This window comes from Miniopterus natalensis, chromosome 16 (assembly GCF_054644295.1).
Source record: "Miniopterus natalensis isolate mMinNat1 chromosome 16, mMinNat1.hap1, whole genome shotgun sequence".
Classification (NCBI taxonomy): Eukaryota; Metazoa; Chordata; class Mammalia; order Chiroptera; family Miniopteridae; genus Miniopterus; species Miniopterus natalensis.
In genome coordinates, this window is record NC_142096.1 from 18427559 (window position 1) to 18450092 (window position 22534).

Consider the following 22534-nt stretch of genomic DNA (forward strand, 5'->3'; position numbering starts at 1 on the left):
TCTCAAGGGATAGCAGGCTAGTTTTTCTCAATGACAGAAAAAGAACAGATTAAACTTTATATCACCATTAACCAAATAGCTGATACTTTTGTGAAGCATGACAAATGGTTCATAAACCACCAGTCACATTTTATGGCCTGCATATTTTTGGACTGAAATACAGTGAACAAATACTAGGAAGTGATCTGTTTTGGGGGGTGGGGGGTGGGGGGGTGAAGCTGGAGGGGTTGGGCATAGAAGGAGGAGTTTCTCCCTCAAGCTGTTTCCTCTTGTTGGTATGATCTTCTTGACATCTGGCCTGGTGATGTTTCCTCCATAGATTGTTGGATTCTGAGGGAACTGACTGATCAGTGAAGCTAAGGGTGATGTTTCCTGTTACCAGTTGTTCTATGAGAAGACTTTGGAAGAAAGCAAACTTGTTTTGAATTGAATTTTACTTGACACATTTTCATTTGAGCCAACTGCATTGAAATTAATCACCAGATAACTTCCAAAATCAACTGCATGCCTCTTTTTTTCTAAACAGCACCCTGGTCACGCTCGCATAATGTGGGCTTTCTCAGGTTGTCACCCCAGTGCACTTTAACGGTGGCCTGGTGGCACTTCACAAGAAAATCTGTACTGCCTTCAAGACTTTTTAAAATCATTTTTCATCTGTAATGTCAACCCAAGTCCCCATGACTAGGTGAATTGAACCTGCACACTACTGGGGAATATCTTAGTAAAGTACAGTTTGACACTTAGTGCTGAGTAAAAATCAAGATGAAAACCTGCCCTACTGTTTAAATGTCACAGCTCTAACATAACATTAAGTGGAAGCGCTGCCGTCCCAGGGCTGTTGGATACAGCTCTTTTATTCACTCTTCATGTCAGACTCCTTATCAGCATTTAAAATATCTTTAGCAGCTGCAGTATTTCCTGATAACTTCCCCCCTTACCCTTGGGAAGCATTTCTTTTCTTCTTTACCCATAATTTTATGTTATGTAAAAGTCTCCATTGAGTTCCATTGCTTTTATGTTGACCAAAGGGAAATAATTTTGTTTCTTTCACTTTTATTGCTGTGGAATATAACGAGCAGACAGAAAAGTGCATACAGAACAGATATTCAGTATCACAAATAATTACAAAATGAAAGCCTGTGTGGTGACCACTGAGATCACAAGTGGAAACTTGCCAGCACCTAGAGGTCCTCCCTTTTCCCTTTCCAGCCACAACACTCCTGTGCCCCAGAGGCAGCTACTCTCCTGACCTTTGTGATAATGTCCTGGCTTTTCTCTATAGCTCTGGCTACTTTTGTATGTAGGGCTATGCATCCCCAAACAATAGAGTTTAGTTTGCCCTGGTTCTGAACTTTATATATCTAAGTGAATAATACCAAATGTACTCTTTTATTGTGTCTTGCCTCTTTTATTGAACAGTCTGCTTAGGAGATTCATTCAAGTTTTGGGGTGTAGCCACAGTACATTCATCCTCATTACTGTGGAGGATTGTGTTGAATTTATATTCAAGATGTACAGCCGTTTATCCATTTATCTCACTATTTATTGATGGAGCAGAGTTGTTCTCAGGTTTGGCTACTATGAACAATGCTGCTGTGAATGTTTTTGTGTGCTGCATGGGTACATGAGTTTTTCTAGGGTGACCAGGAGTGGATTTGCTGGATCATAGGAGTCTGACTCTTTAAGTCTATTAAATACTCCCAACTTTGTTTCCCAAGCACTTGTCCCAGTTTAGACTTTCACCAGCAAAGTATAAGAGGCCCTGGTCAGCACTGCCCTGTGTGGCTGGAGGGGGTGGAGTGGGGAGCTGGGTTTGCTCAAGATAATTGCACTTAAAAGGGGGCTGCTCTATCAACACTCTTCATGGGTCCCTTGGGGATGTTGTTAAGAGAAGAAGTTTTACAACTGAATTTCAGTGATGCTCAAAAAGAGTACAGAAAAGGGCCTAGGGGAGCTGCCCCGGTTTCCCTACCAAAAGATATGTACTCACCAGAATTTTTCTCCAACTGGGTGGTGGTTTCTCTCTGTGGCTCTATTTGCATTTCTGTGATTACTAATAAGATCAAATTCCTTTCATGTGTTTATTAGTCATTTGGACTTTTTCTTTTTGAAATGGTCATCCAAGCCTTTGCTGATTTTTCCATTTTTCTTTCTGACTTGTAGGAATTCTTTATATATTCTGGACACTAGTCCTTTGTCAGTTACATCTATCAACAAGAGTGTATTTTCTTGCTATGCTTTGCCACAGGTATATTCATGTAATAAATAGGACTTATTTATAAACTTTTAAACAAATTTATGATAGAATCTTCTTCAAAGAAGATTGGTGGAATCTTGGTAAACTGGTGGAATCTTCTTCAAAGAAGATTGGTAGAAGATCAGTAAATTGGTGAGATTTACTTCAAATTTGCTCTTAAGAGCCCTAGGAAAAGTCATATTGTCACTGGAAAGGAGACCAGCATGGAATGGGTCTGCCTCTGGCTGGCCAGTAGTGTGTGGGTCCCTGACTTCATGCAGGAAAGATTTCACAACGCAAGTCTAGGTGATTTTGAGAGTATGTTTATTAAAGCCGGGGACAGTGGAACAAGGAACGGCTTTGGATAGACAAAGCAACAGGAGAGGGCCTAGGTGGAGCTGCTTTGGTTCTCTAAAAATGTTATAGAAAAGAAATGAGCCTAGATAGGGCTGTTTGGCTCACTGAGAAGTCACAGAAAAGGGGGCCTTGGAGACATGTTCAGGTGGTTAACCCACCTGGTTTTGCTGCTTTTCTGGACCTGGAGCTGAAATACAACTGAGGCCTAGATATTATCTGTAGGGGGGTAACCTTCTATATCTGGCTGTAAATTGCTAGGCCAGTTTGTTCAGCTATTTGTCTCAGTTTTGCCATTCTACTTCCCAAGGAATTTTCCTAGCTTCTTACAATTGGAAAATCAATTTATATTTTCATGATTCCATTATTTTGTGTAGGTTATGGCTTTTGAAAATGACAGCATTTGGTCAGCTTTCTATTACAGCCTTATCTGTATGTTCTAACATTTTATTTTATATACTGCATTCTTCATTTTTCTGTAGGGCATTACAAGCTACTACTAAGTATAAGTCAAAGTGGAATATAAAAGGAAAAGTTTTAACAGAGAAATCAGTGGTAAGGACCAGAAGAAAAATTATTAATTAGGGTTGACAACCATAAAGTAAAACTTTCTCTTGCCCATTTGAAGATGTGGAAACAGAAACATAATTTTTTTTAAAGTAATTCCATTTGGTGAAAAGAAAAAGACACATATGGTAGTCCCCCCCTTATCCACAGGGGATACGTTCTAAGACCCTCAGTGGATACCTGAAACTTCAAATAGTACCAAACCCTATGTATAGCTGTGTTTTTTCCTATACATACACACTTTTTCATGTAAAGGAAGCACTTTACTGCCTTTCTTTGTCATATCCAAATGGCTAGCATTAACTCCTCTTGTGCTTTGGCGCCATTGCTAAGTAAAGTAAAAGCGACTTGAACACAGTCCATCTGATAACTAAGAGGCTCCTAAGTGACTAATGGGCGGGAAGCATCTACAGTGTGGATACACTGAACAAGGGGATGGCTCACCTTGGAGGAGACTGCTGGGGACAGTGCGAGATTTCATCAGGCTACTAGAACAGCGCATGATTTAAGAGTTATGAATTGTTTATTTCTGGAATTTTCCACTTAATGTTTTTGGACCTTGGTTGACTGTGGGTAACTGAAACTGTGGAAAGCAAACCATAGATAAGGGGAAACTACTATATTCATTCACACATTTAATCAAAACAGAAAAACACAAAGGAAGGTAAAAGTTACTCCATATTTGACCACCCCAGAGGTCATCATTGCTGCTGTTTCACTGAGTGTGATCCCGCTCATCTCTCTTTGCTATACATATACAGACAATTACATGACCTCAAAAAGGGGACTAGACACTACACTTCACCATCTCTTAGAGTGTATTTTTCTTAGGGTAGGGTCTCTAAAACTAACACACCAGGTAGAGGTAACCTACAGGGAGATTCCTGATGGAAACCAGCCAGCTGCCACTCCCTCCTTACTTTTTTTATTGGCACTTCCAAGAAAAATACGGAAACAGAAGAAAGGAAAGGAGAACATGATTATTTGTATTTGTGCTTTTACAAACCACTGAGAAAAGGCTTTCCTAGAGGAAGGAAAGTCATGCTCAGAATTAAGCACATAATTGAAGCAGGTCCCAGAAAAATGATGGCTTGGGGGAACTAGATTAAGGAGCCAGTATTTCCTAAAGTGTGTTCCATGGGGTGTGACAGGTACATGAACAAGTGTTCTGTGGTCAAGAAAGTGTGGGGAATGCTGAGGTTAGCCAAGCCAGACAGGTTTCTTCACTGAAGGGCCTACATCTCCTGGGTGGCGGAGGGTGTGGCGGTCAGGGGTTCCCAGACATTCAGCCCATGGAGAGTCACACAAGTCCAGTTCTCTTTGAAAGCTATGGAAAAAGCTTATTTGACTCTAGTATATTGTACTCTAAAGTTAGTGTATATAAGTAATTTTTTAAGTGCAAAGCTTGTTTTCTGATTACAAAAATAAGGCATATTTACCATAGAATATTTCTTAAATAGCTAATGGTGGGGTGAACAAAATTAAAATCACCCATAATTGCACCATTGGAGATAGCCAGCATTTGGTGTATTTTGCTGTATTTTCTTCTAGACCTTTGTCTGTATGTGCGTGTGGGTGTATATAAAAGCATAGAGCTTTGGTGTGTATTTTTTTAAAATCTTGTATAAAGAACGTTTTATTAATTAGAGGAAAATCTTAGTCCCCATGATGGAGTAATATAGAGGGTTTTTTACAAAACTATTGCTTTATAAAAACCTTTTGATTGTGGAATAATTTTAGATAATTTTGTAAAGATGGCACAGATTAATTCCCATGTGCCCTTCACTCAACCTCCCCTAATGTTAACCCTATATAGAGTTTTATGTCAGTTTTTTCTCTCTAGAACTAAATTTCCTTCTAATTCTGCACTAAGGCTTTGGACTTCCAGTTTGATAAAGCATGCCCTCCCTTCTTCCTTCCTAGGTTACTATCACAACAGTACCAAAGTGGCCGTGAAGACCCTGAAGCCAGGCACGATGTCTGTGCAAGCGTTCCTGGAAGAAGCAAACCTCATGAAGACCCTTCAGCACGACAAGCTGGTGAGGCTCTACGCCGTGGTCACCAAGGAGGAGCCCATCTACATCATCACGGAGTACATGGCCAAGGGTGAGGCGCCCCGAAGCCCGGCTAATAAGGACTGAACCTCAGAAAGTAAAATGGCTAGCCCTGGCTGGTTTGGCTCAGTGATTAGAGTGTTGACCCGTGGACTGAAGGGTCCCAGGTTCGATTCTGGCCAAGGGCACGTCCCTCGGCTGCAGGCTTGTCCCCGGCCCTGGTTGGGGTGCGTGCAAGAGGCAACCAGTTGATGTCTCTCTCACATCGGTGTTTCTCTCTCTCCCCCACTCTCTCTGAAAAACAATGTAAAAAAATATCCGCTAGTGAGGATTAAAAAAAAAAGTAAAATGTCTAAATGTTCTTAGAATACTCAAATAATTTTAATTGTAAAACAGCATGGTCACCAACTTCACCAATGAAAAATCAGAAAATACGGGAAAACAAAGCATTTTCATAAACCACACCCTCACAAATAATCTGTTATAAAATTAATATGTAGTCTTCCTGTTTTCCCTACATTCATCTCCATACTTATATTAGCCTTGAGAAGAGTACCCAATACCTACTAGGCCCTTAATAAATATTTATCAGATAAATAAAGATATATTTTAAATAGGAGTACTTTATTCTTATATTTTAAAATATGAGTTCTCAAAATCCTAAAAATAGTTTGTTTTCCTCTGCAGCATTATCTAAGTGTTCAGGGTGTCACTTTAAAATGTGAACATTTTAAAACTTGTTGAGATTGAATTCCTGTGTAATCAGAGACTCACTGAAGGAGAGGTTCAAGTGGCTCAGAGAAGCTCTGAAGTCAGGTGGGTGCAGAAAGTGTATCTTGGTGGCAGGTGCAAAGTGCTCTGAACGCATTGCTCTCAGACACCAGTAGCGAGAAAAGCAGTGTCCGCCATCAGCCTTGCTGACCTGGACCACATGTACTTTTCAGATCAGGTCAAAGGTAACAGGTTAAAGGGGACTGGGTTCGACCAACCTCAGGAAAAGGCACTGTAACCATGCGGAATTGAAAAGCCAGTCATTTTGTGGGGTTCCCCCCCATAGTAATGATCATTTGAATTTTATTTGTTTGGGGTTTCTTTTGTGTTTGAACTACACTAACTTGCCCTTCCTCCATCAACAGGCAGTTTGCTGGATTTCCTGAAGAGCGATGAAGGGGGCAAAGTGCTGCTTCCAAAGCTAATTGACTTCTCTGCCCAGGTGAAGTATGAAAAGCCAGTGTGTGTGTAAATTTGCAAAGATCTCCCCTGCATCAGACTCTCAATGAAATTGTTGTTCTGGGAGAAGGCATTTCTGTTGAATATTTCCCAGCAGTGGTTCTGTGTACAATCCTTTAGAGACAAAACGGGGTGTTTTACCCAGAATGCGTGTGCATGTTTCGTTTTGACTTTGGATTTCTGCGCAAGGGATAGAAACAAAGCAGCTGAATTGACCATTTCATGCTGCATTTTGGGGAAGAAATTCCATGTTGTGTAAGCGCAGCACCTCTAAATGATGCACAAGTGGTATTTAAGTACTAACCTGATGTACTGACACCTTTAAGTCCTCAGTGTTCTTGAAAACAGAAGTACAGTATTCCTTTCCTACTCTACCCCTTTTCAATTCTTCTTGCTGAATGTGCCTTTAGGATTCTGAGAAATGCTTATTTATAATATTTCTAGAACTAGCCTAGAAGTTCCAAATTTGTTTAAGTTGGAATCACATGTTTCCTGAAATGTACTTACGAGCAGAGGGAGGCTACCCAGAAACCCAGCAATGTCCCTGGTGTACCAAGGAAATGTACTTGTGAATGATGCCAGCTACTGACTTTCAATAGTTTCATTGTGTTCATTAGTCATGTTCACTAATTTGCTTGTTTCTCCATATTGGCCATGAGTGGTTCATGTAGGAAAGGCCATGTACCATAAAACTCAAAGTAGCACAGATATTTCTAGAAGTTGAAGGAAAGGACAGTCATTGTGATCTTCATTTATTATTCCCATTTCTTCCCCCAGACCCTCCTTTAGTTGGGAAATTGATGAGGCCTTCTTGGGAGATGAGATCAAAAGAATGAATGAGTACATTTAAGTAAGGTAGGATCAACACCTACTCTTCAATAGAGTGTTGTGAGCAGAGTTGGAGTCCACATCTGAAGGCTGGAGTTTATGTCGTGGCTCTGCCACTCAATAGCCATTTTCGGAAGTACTTTCCCTCTTCCAGTTAGTTTATTCATCTATCAAATGGGAATGCCTACTTTAAGGAGACGTTGTTGAGGGTCAAATCAAACGAGCTGGCATAGACACAAGCACTTCAGAACTTGTTGGTGGAAGCTGAGGACATCTTGGAGGTGACAGTCCCCATCATTCCAATAAAGCTGTATGATGAAGTCATTTTGCTCAGCCCTCATCTCATTGACCAGAACTGGAGGAGTTTAGTAGGTTCCTTATCTGAGTATGAGATTCAAATGTCATCTGGAATTCCAATATCTAATTGGGAAAGAAACAAAATTGCTGTGGTGGAACTGGAGGAATGGAAGGGTCCAGTAGCTCTGACTTTTTAATCCTCTCTAGCTCTCTAAGCTGGACCTCAGAGGCTCTGTGGGACCCCATGGTCCCAGGACCACAGTTTGAAAACCATTGCTCTGCAGTAAGAGGAGAAATGAATTTGATGGGTGCAGCTCTAGATCCTATGTAGATAGGGAGTCAGGAAATGGAGAAAGCAGAAGTCTGATAAACTTGTGTCACACTTGGCACAGCTAAATGAGGCCCTTTACATAGGGTGGTGACTTGGGCATCACCTACTGGATGACAGAGTTGAGGAGTGTAGTAAAGGTCTGTCATACCTGCTCCTCAGAAAGGGAAAGGGGCTTGAGAGGGATGTAGAAAACTGGGGACACATGTCCTGGGGGCCTGAGTGGTCATAGCTGTTTCAGTATGCCCGAGGATCAGATCTGTGCCTACAGTTCTATAGGGTAGAAATCATGCAAATTGGGGTGTGTACTGTACCCAGAGGACTTTATTTTGTCACATGGATATTTTGTGTTTAATTTTGCATAGCTTATCTTAAAACACATCTTGACATAGTCAAAGTCTTAGGTCAAGGCCTCTATATCTATTCTTTAACTTTGTAAATTACTAGTGTTATTGCAAAGGGCAACTTTTTCTAATTTAGGAAAGAATTGGGGGGGCAAAGTTGTTTTCTAAGCCTTTGTAGCTTGCAAAGTAAATTATCACAGACACTGGCATTGACAGCGACTTTCAAATTGTAGATTTCAGGAGGGGCCAAGGAGCAATCAAGTCCACTACCAAGTGCATCTAAGCCAGTGCATGGAGTCCAGCCCATGCTGGATGAACTCTTGTTCATATGCTTTGCGGTTCCCTAGCAGTGATGACTGGGTAGAACCTGTGAAACATCTAATTTAAGTGCATGGAGTATTAGGTGTCAGTAGGAGAGTCAGCAGTCAGCAGTGCCCAGGAAGTCCCTAGCAGGTGGGCTCAGCACTAAATGCATTTTCTTTACAACCAAATACCATCTCCTTTGGAGTTCATCTTTGTGGTGCAAACCTCACCCAGTCCTTCCCTCAAGGTGAAGTTCGTGGGACCATCTGTTGCCTCACCCTTAATTATCATCTGCTTTATTAGCCTGCGGCTTATTTTATTGCAATATTGATAACATGAGGAGGGGGCCTAGACCCCAGTCTGAAAGCACGTACAGTACAGATCCGCTTTCTGTTAACCACACCTAGCGACCAGTCCCGCTGTGACGCACACCGTCAACTCCCTTTATGACTGGTACCACCCAACACCCCGCTTCCTTCTTCATGTACCTTTCTGAAAGGATCTCTCTATACAAAGGAAGTCATCTCTGAATTGTTTCCCTTTTTCCTCTCCATCATGTGCCACTAATTAACTTTGTCACTTTTCCATAGTGAATACATGAGCATAGTAAATATGGATAAAGCTGCTCCAGGGTGATAAGAGGATACCTGGTGCCCAGATCCTGGATAATACAGCCTTTCCTATACTTTCCCTCCACTTGACTGTTTAGAGTAGAAATACGGGAAAGCAGAAGTATTATATAAGTCCATTCGGTATTTGGACTCTGAACTGTCTTCCATTAGCATTGTCAGTCCCACCCGAGTTGGGAAATTGAGTGTTCACAAAGGAGCTCGTTGAAGTCAGCAGTTTTTCACAGTGGGAGAGGGAGAGTAGAAGCAAGCCAGTTTCACTTCATGCCAGCGTCCCCGCCCGACAGATAAGGGAACAGGGGTCAGGGGCAGCGTTGGGACTTTTCCCAGTCTCCCATCTGGCCTCCTCTGTCCCCGCGCCCTGCTTCCCCATGCTCTACTTTCCCCTGAGGGTGCTGGTGCTCCTGCAGGGCGCAGGGCAGCCGAGACAGGAAGTGCGGTGGGTGCCCACAGTCATCTCGTCTCGCAGTTCAGTTCATGTGGGAGCTGATTTCATCACTTCCTTTCTCAGGCTGTGTTCCCAAGGGCTCTTCTGAGTCCAGCTGTAATCCAGATTCTCCAGCCCATTAGCCCACTCACCTTCCTCTCCACTGAATGGAGATTAGGAAATCCCAACTAAAGCAGCTTTACCCATTGCTTTTTATTCTTGTATTAAATGAAGCAATTTTGAGCTTTTTATGCTCAAATAGGATAGTTACCTCTATGCGAAGGATGTTTGATACTTTTGGAGCAAAGGGACTGCATAATTCCATTCCAGCTTTTGCCTCATACAAGAGAAGAAATGAACTTGGAAAGAAAAGGGGTTGAAATCTGTGGGAATTTCCTTCAGCAGAAGTTGAAACAAAATCTTAGACTTGTAAAACTGATAGAAAAAAAAAGTAGGGAATTTAGGTGCAATATGGAAGTCAGATAAGACATTGTGTAATTCAGGCCAAGTGAATCAAAGCATTTCTTGCTCTTTAGTGGCAACATTCCTGAATAAAGGGATTACCAAGAATAAAGTGGACAATAATGTATGAGTAAAACTGCAACAAAAACTGAAATACCAAAGTTGTCATTACAATCCTGGCAACAGGTAACATTTCTTTAACTCCTTCTAGTTGATAAAACACTTCTACTTCCAACATAAAACTTGAGCCCACACCTTGAAAACATTTATATTATTTAATACATTTTACAAATGAGGAGGTGACCTTGGACTTGCCCAAGGTTATAGGACTGGTGGGTGGAATTGCTGGACTTGATGCTGGGTCTTCTGACTTCAGATAACTGGTTCTTTCCTCTGCACCCCGCAGTCATTCCATGGCCAGAGTTGTTCCTACGCCCGTTTTGCATCTGACACTATGCTGACTTGCATTTTTCCCTCTTTATGAATTTTGCCTATCAGAATTAATGTTATCTTCAGCTTTTTTCCTAAAAAATTCTCTACTGCCAAGACATATCACATAGTGATTATGCTCAAGTTACATTTTGTCCCCCAGTATTAAATTTTAAGCCACATTTAAGTTGGAAATTGGTAAAATGAGGAAGGTAGGGAAGCCTCAGTCCACCTCCCTGTAATTCTCAACCTCTCTGAGTAGAAAGGCCTTTGACATCAGAGCTTTTTGAGTACTCCCTCATTCTAATACCTACTAACTGAGAAAACAATATACAGATTAGGAATTCCTTGTAATAGCTCTAGGATGGGACCCATCAGTCTATTGGTAAATCAGGTCTGAAATGTCTGGAGGAGGGTGTTCTGAGGAAGTTTCTAGAGTGTTTTCCAATACCATCAGATGTGGGTCTCCTCATTTTGTCTCTGTAAAGAACCTAAAAGATAAGTTACATTCTCATTTGCAGCTCAAAGCTCTTTCACTCTGAGCCCCCAATAATAAGGCAACAAGTTTATTTTCAAAACCCTTATTAATATTAACCCTTAATTGACAGTGTCACCATGTTTAATTTACTTAAACTGGGGGAAGCCTCAGGCGACAGACTTGGCTAGCGTTTCATCCTGGAGTGCCATGCCAGATCCCCGCCCCACTTCATGTTTAATCTCACCTCTTCGAATGGGAATTTTCATATCTGAATCTATATTGAGGCCCCAAGAACCCAATTTTTTCAAGCACAAGAACCTCCTCAAGGGGAGATGGCTAGCACTTAAGAGGTCATTAATTCCATAAAATAATCTGAACAGGACACCACTCTGGCGGAAGGGGCCACACGGCCATCAGGATGTGATGACCCTCAATGGGCATCATTAAAGAGCCATTGTTTAGGAGCCATTCTCAATTTTGAAATATAGACAGTGGTTTTCTCTTCCTACAGAATGAGAAATATCATAGTCATTTTGTATGGAGCTATTGATGATGTTAGTGGTGGAAAAAGCATTGAGCTGAGAGTCAGGGAATCTGCTTCCGCCTGGGAAAGGCATTTCCTGGGCCCAGTGTTCTCGCCTGTGACATGAGAGGCACAGGTTAGGCCTCCCATAGCCTCAACTCTAGTATGACTGGGAAACTTTCCTCCTACTTAGAATGTCTATGTGGATCATCACCCACAAGTTGTAGTTAATGATTCTGAGTGTGTTCAGATGACATTGAAATAAAATTTTGACATTCCTCTAAGTAAAGAAATATAAAATGTATCACATGGATGTAGTACCCAGGTGTCAGGCACGTAAGTGCTTGCTCTATTTATATTTTTCAGAGAATGAGTTTAGTCTGAGACTTTAACTCAGGTCATGAAAACTTACAAAATGGACAAACGAAACTACAGTTACTATCAGAATTACAATACTTAGTCATATGCAGTTTCCTTATGAAAAGTTGAAAGAATAGGAAACTGCCATTTAAAAATAGTATAAAACAGGAACTTTTTTTTTGTTTTGGTAGGTAGTGGTGGGGTGTTTAGCATATTTAAGCAGAGGAAGCATAACTGGTTGTTTAAAAGAGCAAATCTAAGGCAGAAGTTGTTCTTGTTTCAATCTTGATTGGAAAACGTTTTGGCACCAATAAGAAGCTTTTAGCTAATGGAAAAGGGAGGTATTGGTACTTTTAGTCTGTGTGCCAGAGCTGCCTCTTACCTGGATATTATTTTGTCCAGGGGTGGCACTTTCTTGTCAGCACTAGTGTAAGTCACAAAATAATTTCCTCTCGAGGTACTCATCACGGAAGCCTTAAAGGCCATGATTAAATTGAAGTCATTTAGGATTGGGCAGAGTTCCTTACCAGCGCCCACAATTTAAAAGTGGAAATGAAAGCACTTTGAAGGGAGCAGCAGAATGTAAATTCCAATCGATCTTTCTCTTAAGCACTTGGCTTGCTTTCCTGGTGTTCCCCTCACCCTCTTGGCACACCTCCCTCTTTTTTGTCAACGAATATGAATTGAGCACAGCCAGGCATGTGCCAAGGATGGGATGCGCGAGACTCAGGTCTGCCTCAAGGAGCGTATGGCTTGGTGTGGGAGGCTGATAAGTAGTAGCAAGGGCTGTCTGGGACAGGTACTGCAGGCTGTTTTAGAGCATGTGGAGCAAGGTGGAACCTAGTCGGGTGGGGTAGCAGCAAGAGAGTAGGCTTCCAGGAGGAGGTGACCTTCAGAGCCAGTGTTAGCCCTGCAAGCCTGGAAAGGAGTTGGATGTAGGGAGGGGTCTTTGAAGGAACTTGGTGTATACGGGCACTGAAAAGAGGTACAAGTGGGGTGCAAATGTGTAGAAAGAGTGGGAATGGAGACAGAGGTAGACATGGACATTAAGGAAACGGGAACTATTGTTAACTTCAGTTAGGCAGGAGGAGCAGTTCACTGTTTTGTATAATGGAAAACAATGTATTTGAGAAAAACAAAAAATGGGTATACTCAGCATATACTCTCACAGGAGTTAGAGTTTTACGCTTTTAATTTTATTTTACCTTTGTACAGTCATTGGGTACCATTTGTATTTACTGTGATATGTATTTGTGCCTCCCCACCCCATTCACATGCACACCCAGGTTCTGCTCCTGCTTTCTTACTGCTGGAAGCTTCTAGGATAGTTGTATTTTTTAAATTGTGGTAAAATATACATTACATAAAATTTACCATTTCAACCATGTTTAAGTGCACAGTTCAGTGGCACTAAGAACTTTCAGCTTTTTATGTGATCATCACCACCACCCATCTCCAGAACTGTTCATCCATCTCCAGCACTCTTCATCTGGCAAACTGAAACCCTATACCCTTTAAACAGCTCCCCCCATTCTCGCTCCCACCACTCCTTTGCAACCACCATTCTGTTTTCTGTCTCCGAATTTAACTATTCTAAGTACCTCTTGTGGGTGCAATTATACAGCATTTATCTTTTTGTGACTTGCTTATTTCACTCAGTATAATGTCCTCAAGTTTTATGCATGTTTTAGCATGTGTCAAAATTTCATTTCTTTTTATGGCTACATAATATTCCATTGTATGTACATAGCAAACTTTGTTTATCTAGTCCTGCATCGACACTTGAGTTGTTTCCACTTTTGGGCCACTGTGAATAATGCTTCTATGAACAGGCATGTACAAAAATATGTTAGATATTATATAAGAATCTTTCATTCTTTTGGGTATGTACCGAGGAGTGGAATTGCTTAAGTTTTTTAGGAACACTCACTTTGTTTTCCATAGTGGTTGCACTATTTTACATTCCCACCAGCTGTGCACATGGTTTTCTGTTTCTCCACACTCTCACCAAAACTTGTGGTTTTGTTTTGTTTGTTTTTATAATAGCCATTATAGTGGGTGTGAAATGTTCCAATGAGTTTTTGTGAGAGAAAGTGTATGGGAATTAGTTTACAAATTTTTTCCCCCTTTTCTGCTAAAGAAGGTGAATCTAGTTCATGGAAACTTACTGATTGAAATATGATTATTCAGTGAAGCTGTCTCTGTGGATATCGTGCCCCCTGAGGGACTGGGGGTTCCTTGCATGCTGTTGGATTGATTAAATTTTGACCAGTCACAGAAACCTCGCCAGCCCTAAGTTTGTATATGCCAAACTCTGCCCTCATCTTTGAGCTATGAAGTCATGACAGACTCCAGACTTTAACTTGGCCACATTTTAAATTATCTAGTTTTATTTTTTCTCTTTTCCCTCCTTTTGCCTGACATCAACTTGTGAGCACTCACTCCGCTATTTGTTCCTGTTTTTAAAGGAAGAAGCCAGTATGGATGAATGATTGATTAAAAGCATAAGTGGTGGGATCAGCCAGACTTGGATTTAAATAAATCCAAGTCTATTTAGGAAAAATTTTAACTTCTCCAAAACTCAATTTCCTCACCTTTACTATTAATGTTGGCTACTTCATAGGCTTGTTTTAAGGATTATAGATGCCTAGCAAGGTGCCTGGGCTAAGTAAGCAGCCAGTGCATGGTAGCTATCATCACCATCATCATCAAAGTAATGGATTTTATTATTTCTTAGCAGTTTTGCTTAGAAAAGAGGAACAAAGAAGATTATTACAATAACCCAAGAAAGCTAAAACAAAATTTCTAAGAAATTTGGGCCCCAAAACATATCAAAGAATGAGCTTTCTCTTCCATCCCTCCCTCCATCCAAATTATGGATTAAAGAGTGTAGGGGTGCCCTGGCCGGTGTGGCTCAGTTGGTTGAGTGTCGCCAGGGGCTCCAAAAGGCTGCCGCTTCCATTCCTGATCGGTGCCCATGCCCGGGTTGTGGGCTCGATCCCCGGTAGGGGCTGTGCGGGAAGCAGCCTGTCGATGTTAACATTCTCTCCCTCTTCCTTCCTCTCTCTCTAAAACTCAGTAAAAAATATTTTGTTAAAAAAAAGAGTATAGGGATGAAGTATGAATATCAATGCATATTAATAGATAGGAAAGTGCTTCTATAAAAACTGTCAAGTGCTATAAAACAAATGCCGTCATATATGGAGTACAGAGGAGATGTGTCCTTTCTTAAGCTTTCTTTTAAACTCCCTGTTTTCTTTATATTCTATTTTTCTGTTGTCATTAAATGGCCTTTTTCTGTGACTTTGGGATTGAGCCCAGGGGCTGGCTCCCTGTTATGAAGGAGTCTTCAGAGAAACTTTAGGTTTCCCCCAGTTGCTACTCATTTATTCAGTTCCAACTTATTAATGTCATTATTAGCATTATTTCATAGACTTCCTAGGGCTTTTCAAAGTAATTATTTATTGAACTCTGCTTTTCCCAAGTATAGGAAGGAAATACATATCTAGAGAATGAGACAAACGATGCCCAATAGGACAGGTAAAGCAACAAGAAAAGCAGATTTTTATTCTTTCCTGCCCTTAGGCAGGTTTCTTGTTTAATTTCTCTCACTGCTTGTCCAGATGACAAATGTTTTCCAACCAGCCAATTCTAAGACAGGTTGAGTTTTCAGTTCCAGTTTCTCATTTAGGCTGGAATTTCCTGGGGTCGATTTTAGCTTTGCTTGAGAGATCACATTGAGTCCCCTCAGTTAGGTTCCTTTTGTCCCTCCATCATCTGACTCAAGTGTGGCTTTCTTCTCATTAAAATAAAAAGTAACTCACTAGGCAAGGCAGCCTGTTACTTGCCAGTTTCTCGGAAAAGTGATACCCCCCTGGGATGAACACAAGAACACTAAAGCAAGACTTGCAGAGCAAGGCCATCCACACAGACTTCGTTATTTGTCCAAATCATCCCTCAGGTTCTCCAGTGAAACCAGCCCTCTGTGCTGAGCAAACCTTTCAGAGCACGTGTGCCCCGGAGGGGAGGGTACAGGTAACTCCGAGCCTGAGTGTGTGAACAGGATGGAGCCTCCTGGAAGCCGAGGGTACTGTGTGTGGGCTGCTGGGGTCAACGGGCTCCTGGCTGGGCTTCTGAGAAGAACTGAGGGACCTCTGTGGTCATCACTAGCAACAAAAGTCACCTACAAGGGGTATTATTTGAATGCTGCCTTGGTATGGAAAACATAATTAAGATTTTTAAAAATATGTTTTTATTGATTTTCAGAGAGAGAGGAATAGAGACATAGAAACATCGATGAGAGTGAAACATCATTGATTGTCTGCTTCCTGCATGCCCCCTACTGGTGATGAAGCCCACAACCCAGGCATGTGCCCTGACCAGGAATCAAACCATGACCTCTTGGTTCCTAGGTCGATGCTCAACCACTGAGCCATACCGGCCGGGCAGGCTTTTTTTTTCTTTTTTTTTTTTTCCCCCCTCCAGAGTTGTATTCCATATAAAATAAGTCTATCTTATATATATCCAAGGGTTGTAGCTGTTAGGTATTTCCTGCCCCAGGCATAACTGTACTGCGAGCCCCCAGTTGGTCACTGGCAACTCATTCTCAATAAACATATGTAAGGGAAGCCGTAGTTCCTTGAGAGGGAGGGACCTCTGTTGCCTTCCTCCGAGCAGTCCAGGCAGGGGTGTGTGAAGACGGTCTGCTGAGACTGCTCATGACATTTACTACTTATTTTGGGAGTAGGAACACAGACTTTCTATTTAAACTTAAATGATTTATGTTCAGTTTAAATGCTTCTGAAAACTTTGATCTGACTTAACACTTTTGACCTTGTACCCTGGGAAAAAATTTATTTGCAGAGTAAATGGGACTCTAGACTTTGTGTTCTGTCTACACCCTGTCCCCATGATAAGCATATATGAGAGAGAGAGAGAGGGAAAGAGAGAGAGAGAGAGTGTGTGTGTGTGTGTGTGTGTGTGTAGTAGAGTGTGGTGAGCAGAGGGAGCAGATGGGTAATGCTTCACAAAATGTTGAGGTTCTGAAAACTTTTCATAAGTTTATATGTACTTGTGTGTATACATAAAATTGTGCATATACTGAACAATAGACACACACTAGTGACACTACCATGTAGAGTGTGTCTGTAATGGCCTCGTGATTCTGGTGAGGGACTGAAATCCATCCCAACCAGCTTACCCACCAGCCAAGACAGCAGGTGGCCTCCGCCTGGAGGAAGCCGTGCCTTTTCCTAACTTGCTGTGGGCCCAGAGGGTGCGTCTGCTGGGAGGGTTGACACTTCCTGTGTCACGGCCGCAGTGGGAGAGGCAGGCCTGCTCACCTGGGGTCAGACGCTCGCTGGGTGATACCTTACGTCTGTCTTTGGTCGCCCTTCTCAGGCTTGCAGAAGCTGATGGCAGACACCTGGTGGCTGGCTCCCCTTCCCCCAGCGCCTTTGAAAGGCCTCTGTGGGAGACTTGCATGGCCCGGGGCTGGGAGTCTGCTTATTTGGCCCTGACAAGATTAGACTGCCCCTTAACTCAGGACACATCATTCTTACTGTCTTCCCTGTGCCTGGAACTTTCACTGGCTACCAGGTACCTGGAATTTCACCGGAATCCTCCTGAGTTACTGGCTCAGGCTGGGATCCCAGTGGCTCCGTCTCTTAGTGGTTCCTCTCTGTCCTCTCAGGACAGCAACACATACACACACACACACACACACACACGCACACACTCCATCAAAGGGAGAAAATGTCGTCATGATATATTTCCACTGAAGGTACAAAAAGAGGAACTAAGAAATGTACGTTCGCCCTGCTGTTTAAGCCAAAGAATCCGGGAAATGCAAAGCACATCCGACCCAAATCAGTTCACTTACACCAGGAATCTGAAAGCATCACTCACATCAGCATCTTGTGTGATTATTTTCATTTTAGGTAATGGGGGTGCTTTTTACTTCAATTTCCAGTAGTTCGCACACAGACCCTCTAATACAGAGTTAGACATTAGCTCATGAAGACCAGATATTTTCAGTCACTTCTTTAGCTTCGGCAAGGGGTTTAGAAAGAAAGTCGAGGTTCTCTCATGTCCGTACATCACCAGGCCTGGCATCACGATGCTGCAGTGGCCCAAGATAAAGAAAATACCCTCAGATGATTTAAAACCTAAAGGTGAAATCAGTTTCCCATCCCTCTACATATTGGCCCAGCCCCAGGGCCGTGATACAGAGGGAGAGGCACCAGGGTCCCTTGCCTCTGAGCTGTGAGGCCAAAGGAGTCACTCTCACTAAATTATAGGAAAGACAGAACTCAAGGGACACACGTCCCGAGATGTTGATGGACGTGAACTTCAACCATGGTGTTCCTGGCACCTCTGTCATCTGGCCTTGTACCTTGCCCAGCGCCCACATGTCCCTCCATCGCCCAGCCTGGGCTCTTACTGCCCACTGAGCAGGTCTTGCTCCATCTCTTAAGCTGAGTTGCACCGGGACTTCTCATCCCAAGCATTCTGAGGACCACAGTCCCCTGGTGAGGTGGTTTGTGGGCAACGTGTTGAGATCAAGATTTTGTTTCAATCTCTGTAGAACTTTAAATCCTAAATAGCTTAAGTTTTAAATCATGGGATCCAGTGTAGTGCTTCTCAAACTCTAAAGTGCATACAAGTCACCCAGAGATCTTGTGAAAAGTTGGATTTTGATGGAATAAATCAGGGTCAAAGTCCAAAATGCCTCACTTCTAACAAGCTCCCAGATGATATCAAAGCCACTCCTGGTCTGAGGACCACACTTAGTGTTGCAAGTGCCTAGAGCCTGTCTCCATTTGGGCTGCATGTGAGAATCATCTGCGGAGGCCCTTCTCCCGTAGATTCATGTTTAATTGGTTCAGAGGGAGGCCCTCAGGTAATGATATTATTTAAAAGCTCTCCCGGTACACAGACAACAGAGTTGTGATTGCCAGAGGGAAGGAGGCTTAGGAGAAGGTAGAAGGTAAAGTGGGGATAAATGGTGATGGAAGACCTGACTTGGGGTGGTGAACACACAATACAGTATACAGATGATGTGTTATAGAATTGTATACCTGAAACCTATACAGTTTTATTAACCAATGTCACCCAATAAATTCAATTAAAAAATAAAAATAAATAAATGAAAGCTCCCCAGGTATACAGCCCAAATTTAAGAAATATTGGCATAAGAACTAAAACTTATTTTTACCGCTAAATGCACAAAAGGGAAATCAAAATCATTTTTGAACCACTGAACTAACCTGTGGTGTAACTCTGGGGAGGTAATTTCCTTTTAGCCCCATCAAAGTTCCAAAGGGAATGACACTGATTGCTTTTGTAAAAACATATAAGGTTACTTGGATGAAAGAATATCTTCCTGCTTGATTTTAGCCTGCTCATGCTCATTCTGACAGTGTTAACCTTATCCAAGCCAAGCATATATAATCATCCGACTTAGTTTCCTCTTTTTGAGGCAACACTGATTTTAAATCTTCTTTGTTTGATTTAGCATCTTACAGACCAAGCATTCAAGATGGGGGCAAGATCATCCCCAAGGGGATGAAAACTGGTTCCTGGGGCATGAGGAAATCTTATAATTCAATCGTTTGTGGCTCTCTAAAGCTCAGACCTACCTGACAAAAATCTTATTTTTTTGTATTTAATTTCTCCTATTAAGAATAAATTTAATTAAAATCTAAACCTTTCTCCTTAGGGGATGATAATAAAAAAAGTTGAGGAACACTGTTCTAGAGAGACAACCTAGACTACACTTGTATGTGCTTCCCTTTCTGTTGCTTATCCTTATATTTTGGTGCTGTTTTCCTTAAAAACCTGATTTACTAGTAAGCAATGAGTAGTAGCTTCACCTCCCCTATTTTATTGTTTTCTTTACATGTTGGCTTTTTCCTGCCATCATGCTTGGCTGTCGGGGTGAAGCGTTCTGGTCATCCTGGAGGGACTGTGCAAAGAGAACTGGGAGGATCAGTTCCACGGGCTGGTGATTCATGTGACAGGGAGGATGCTGCTGACCAAGGACATCTGTTCTTTTATTTTTTTTAAATATATTTTTGTTGATTTTAGAGAGAAAAGAAGGGGGAGAGAGAGAATAAACATCAGTAAGAGAGAAACATTGGTCAGCTGCCTCCCGCACACCCCTCCTGGAGGTCAAGCCCACCACTGGGGCATGTGCCCTGACCAGGATCAAACTGGTGACTTCTCAGTGTATGGGACCATGCTCGATCAACTGAGCCACGCTGGCCGGAGCCATCCTGTTCTTGATACCCCAGTAACTTATTTGCATTAGTGTGTCACTTTCTCCAGCTCTGTTTTCTCATTTGAAAAGCTGAGATAATGACACCTGTATATCTCTACCTGCAAGAACTTAGTAGCGTCTTAAAAAGATTCTCCACACATTGGAAAACGTTGAAACACATAGCTGTTTAAAAGATCATGTTGAGACGCGATCTTACCATCATTGGAGATTTGGGGGCAGTTATTTTAGAAAGGACTCAAAATAGTGGTTGTAATTTATCCACTCTTTTTAAAACTTGAGTGATCAAAATAGTATATATGACAGGATTTCAGGAACTCATCGGGGTTCTGGGTTTCCTTGATGGCCCTCTACGATAGTCTACCCTAAATTGAAAATGAACGTCTTCTTGTGTTCAGATCGCAGAGGGGATGGCGTACATCGAGAGGAAGAACTACATTCACCGAGACCTGCGAGCAGCTAACGTCCTGGTCTCTGAGTCGCTCATGTGCAAAATCGCCGACTTTGGCCTTGCTCGAATAATTGAAGATAACGAATATACAGCAAGGGAAGGTATGTTCCCCTCACGATCTTTAGGTGTAATTATTATTTAGTTTTATTTTTTCCTGTGTTTAACAGAGCAGTTACAGTACTCATCACTAAAAAAAAAATACTCATTTGGTAAAATATTCTAAATATATCATAATTGCTGTTTGTGGTTCTGTTCTAATATTGTTTTGAAAAATTACTCTCTTAATGCCACAGGACACTTTTATAACTTTTACAAATTCTACCTATCATTGGTATTTCAAGTAAGCAAAGCAAAACAAGAAGACATTTGGTAAGGTCAGGCTTCTTTGTTTCTATTATATGTTAAAGCTTTTCACTCAAATAATGGAGCACATTTTATTGTATAGAGAAAATATTTGCAACAGTAATTTTGTATTCTATATTCTGGCCTTTTAACTAAAACATGGAAATTATTACTCACATAGAAGTAAATATAACGCTACAAAAATACACTCCTTTACTTTTGCACATTTCATATTATAAACGTGAATCAGAAATGCACAGAAAGGCGTAAATCTCCACTTCTGGCATGTGGCTCCATGGCGGGCCATGTCTGGAGCTGCACTGGCCGCTCCTGTTTGAGACTCTCCCTGTTGCTGATGGTCTGAGGGTTGATTCTGAAGATCTCCCTCCCGAAAGCTGAGTGAATATTTTTGCAGTGCTTTCTCTCTTCTGAAAGATCCCAGCACTCCCTTGACGTTCCTAAGAGCTATTAAACAAGGATTATTTTCCTTTTAACTACGTGTGTGTTATTTCTGGAAGGCGTCCACAGGACTTAGAGAGGTGACAGACAGATGGAACACATCATTTTGATTTGTGCGGCATCTCTTGCTTCCAGCATGTTTCAGGTGGTTCTCCTCCTGCCTCAGTCCTATGTTCTCTTCGGTGGTTTATTACTTACCCTTGACCTTAATTATCCTCAACAAAAAGGCAGGTGCTGGAGAACAGTTTGAGGAAAAGCAGTTAAAAAAGGAACAGCGAAAATGTAGTGAGCATTTGCAGCGTGGCAGGCACTATTCTAAGTGCATTTCATACACTATCATTTATCTCTACAATAACCCCATGTGATGATGATGGTGATGGTGAGTCCCACCTTATAGATGAGGAAACGGAGAGGTCCAGCAGCTTCTGAGGTCCCACAGTGGTAGAACCAGGATTCGGACCCAGGAGATCTGAATTCAAAATACATAAGCCAGAATTTATTCCTCTGGTTTTTTTTTAATTTGACAAGTCACAAACATAACTGTTCTCATGAATGAGACAGGTGGCTTAGGGCAGAGAGCGCGGCTTCTAGAATTAAACAGTAATGCAATTTACCTTTCATTGGGATCTACCTCTGCCAAGCATACAGATCAACCCACTTAGCCCTGACAGCAACCTGGGCAGGTCCAGTTGTTTCCTCATTTTACAGATGGAGGTGCCAGGAAGGCACAAGGACAGAAAGTGATTTGCCAGGATCACACCAAGCAGAACCCGAGTCAAACCCCAGCCACGGCAGCCCCCCTCCCCCGTCCCGCTGCCCAGCGGCAGGAGGTTTAAGGCTGGAAGGTGCTGCAGTGAGTGGGCCACGCACAACAGCTGCTCTGCGAGGCTTTCTTCCATCCTTTTAGTTCTTAGTCTGATTTCCAATTTTGGTCTGACGCCGCAAAAAATTCTAAAGCAACGACATAATAAAGGCAAATGTGTTTTTAGAAAACGTTTAAGTTGTTGTTGGAAACCCCCAGCTTTTCCAGGGTGTAAGAGCGACAATCTGTGCCTGAGTCCCTACTTTCCTCAGGGTGACCCTGGAGGTCCTCGGGCCAGGTTTGGCTCTCATGTGACCTGGTTGCCAGGTGTCCCTTAGCCTCACCAGTGAGAA

At 42.1% G+C, this 22534-nt stretch overlaps 1 protein-coding gene across 1 annotated transcript in view; it reads left to right on the forward strand.

Moving 5' to 3' along the window:
* Positions 1 to 22534, forward strand: part of LYN (LYN proto-oncogene, Src family tyrosine kinase) — a 90897-nt gene that overhangs the window by 61592 nt on the left and 6771 nt on the right. The window contains exons 9-11 of the mRNA XM_087825384.1: positions 5081 to 5263; positions 6348 to 6424; positions 20526 to 20679. Of these exons, the coding sequence (XP_087681510.1) occupies positions 5081 to 5263; positions 6348 to 6424; positions 20526 to 20679 (414 nt within the window). The remainder of the gene's footprint in view (positions 1 to 5080; positions 5264 to 6347; positions 6425 to 20525; positions 20680 to 22534) is intronic.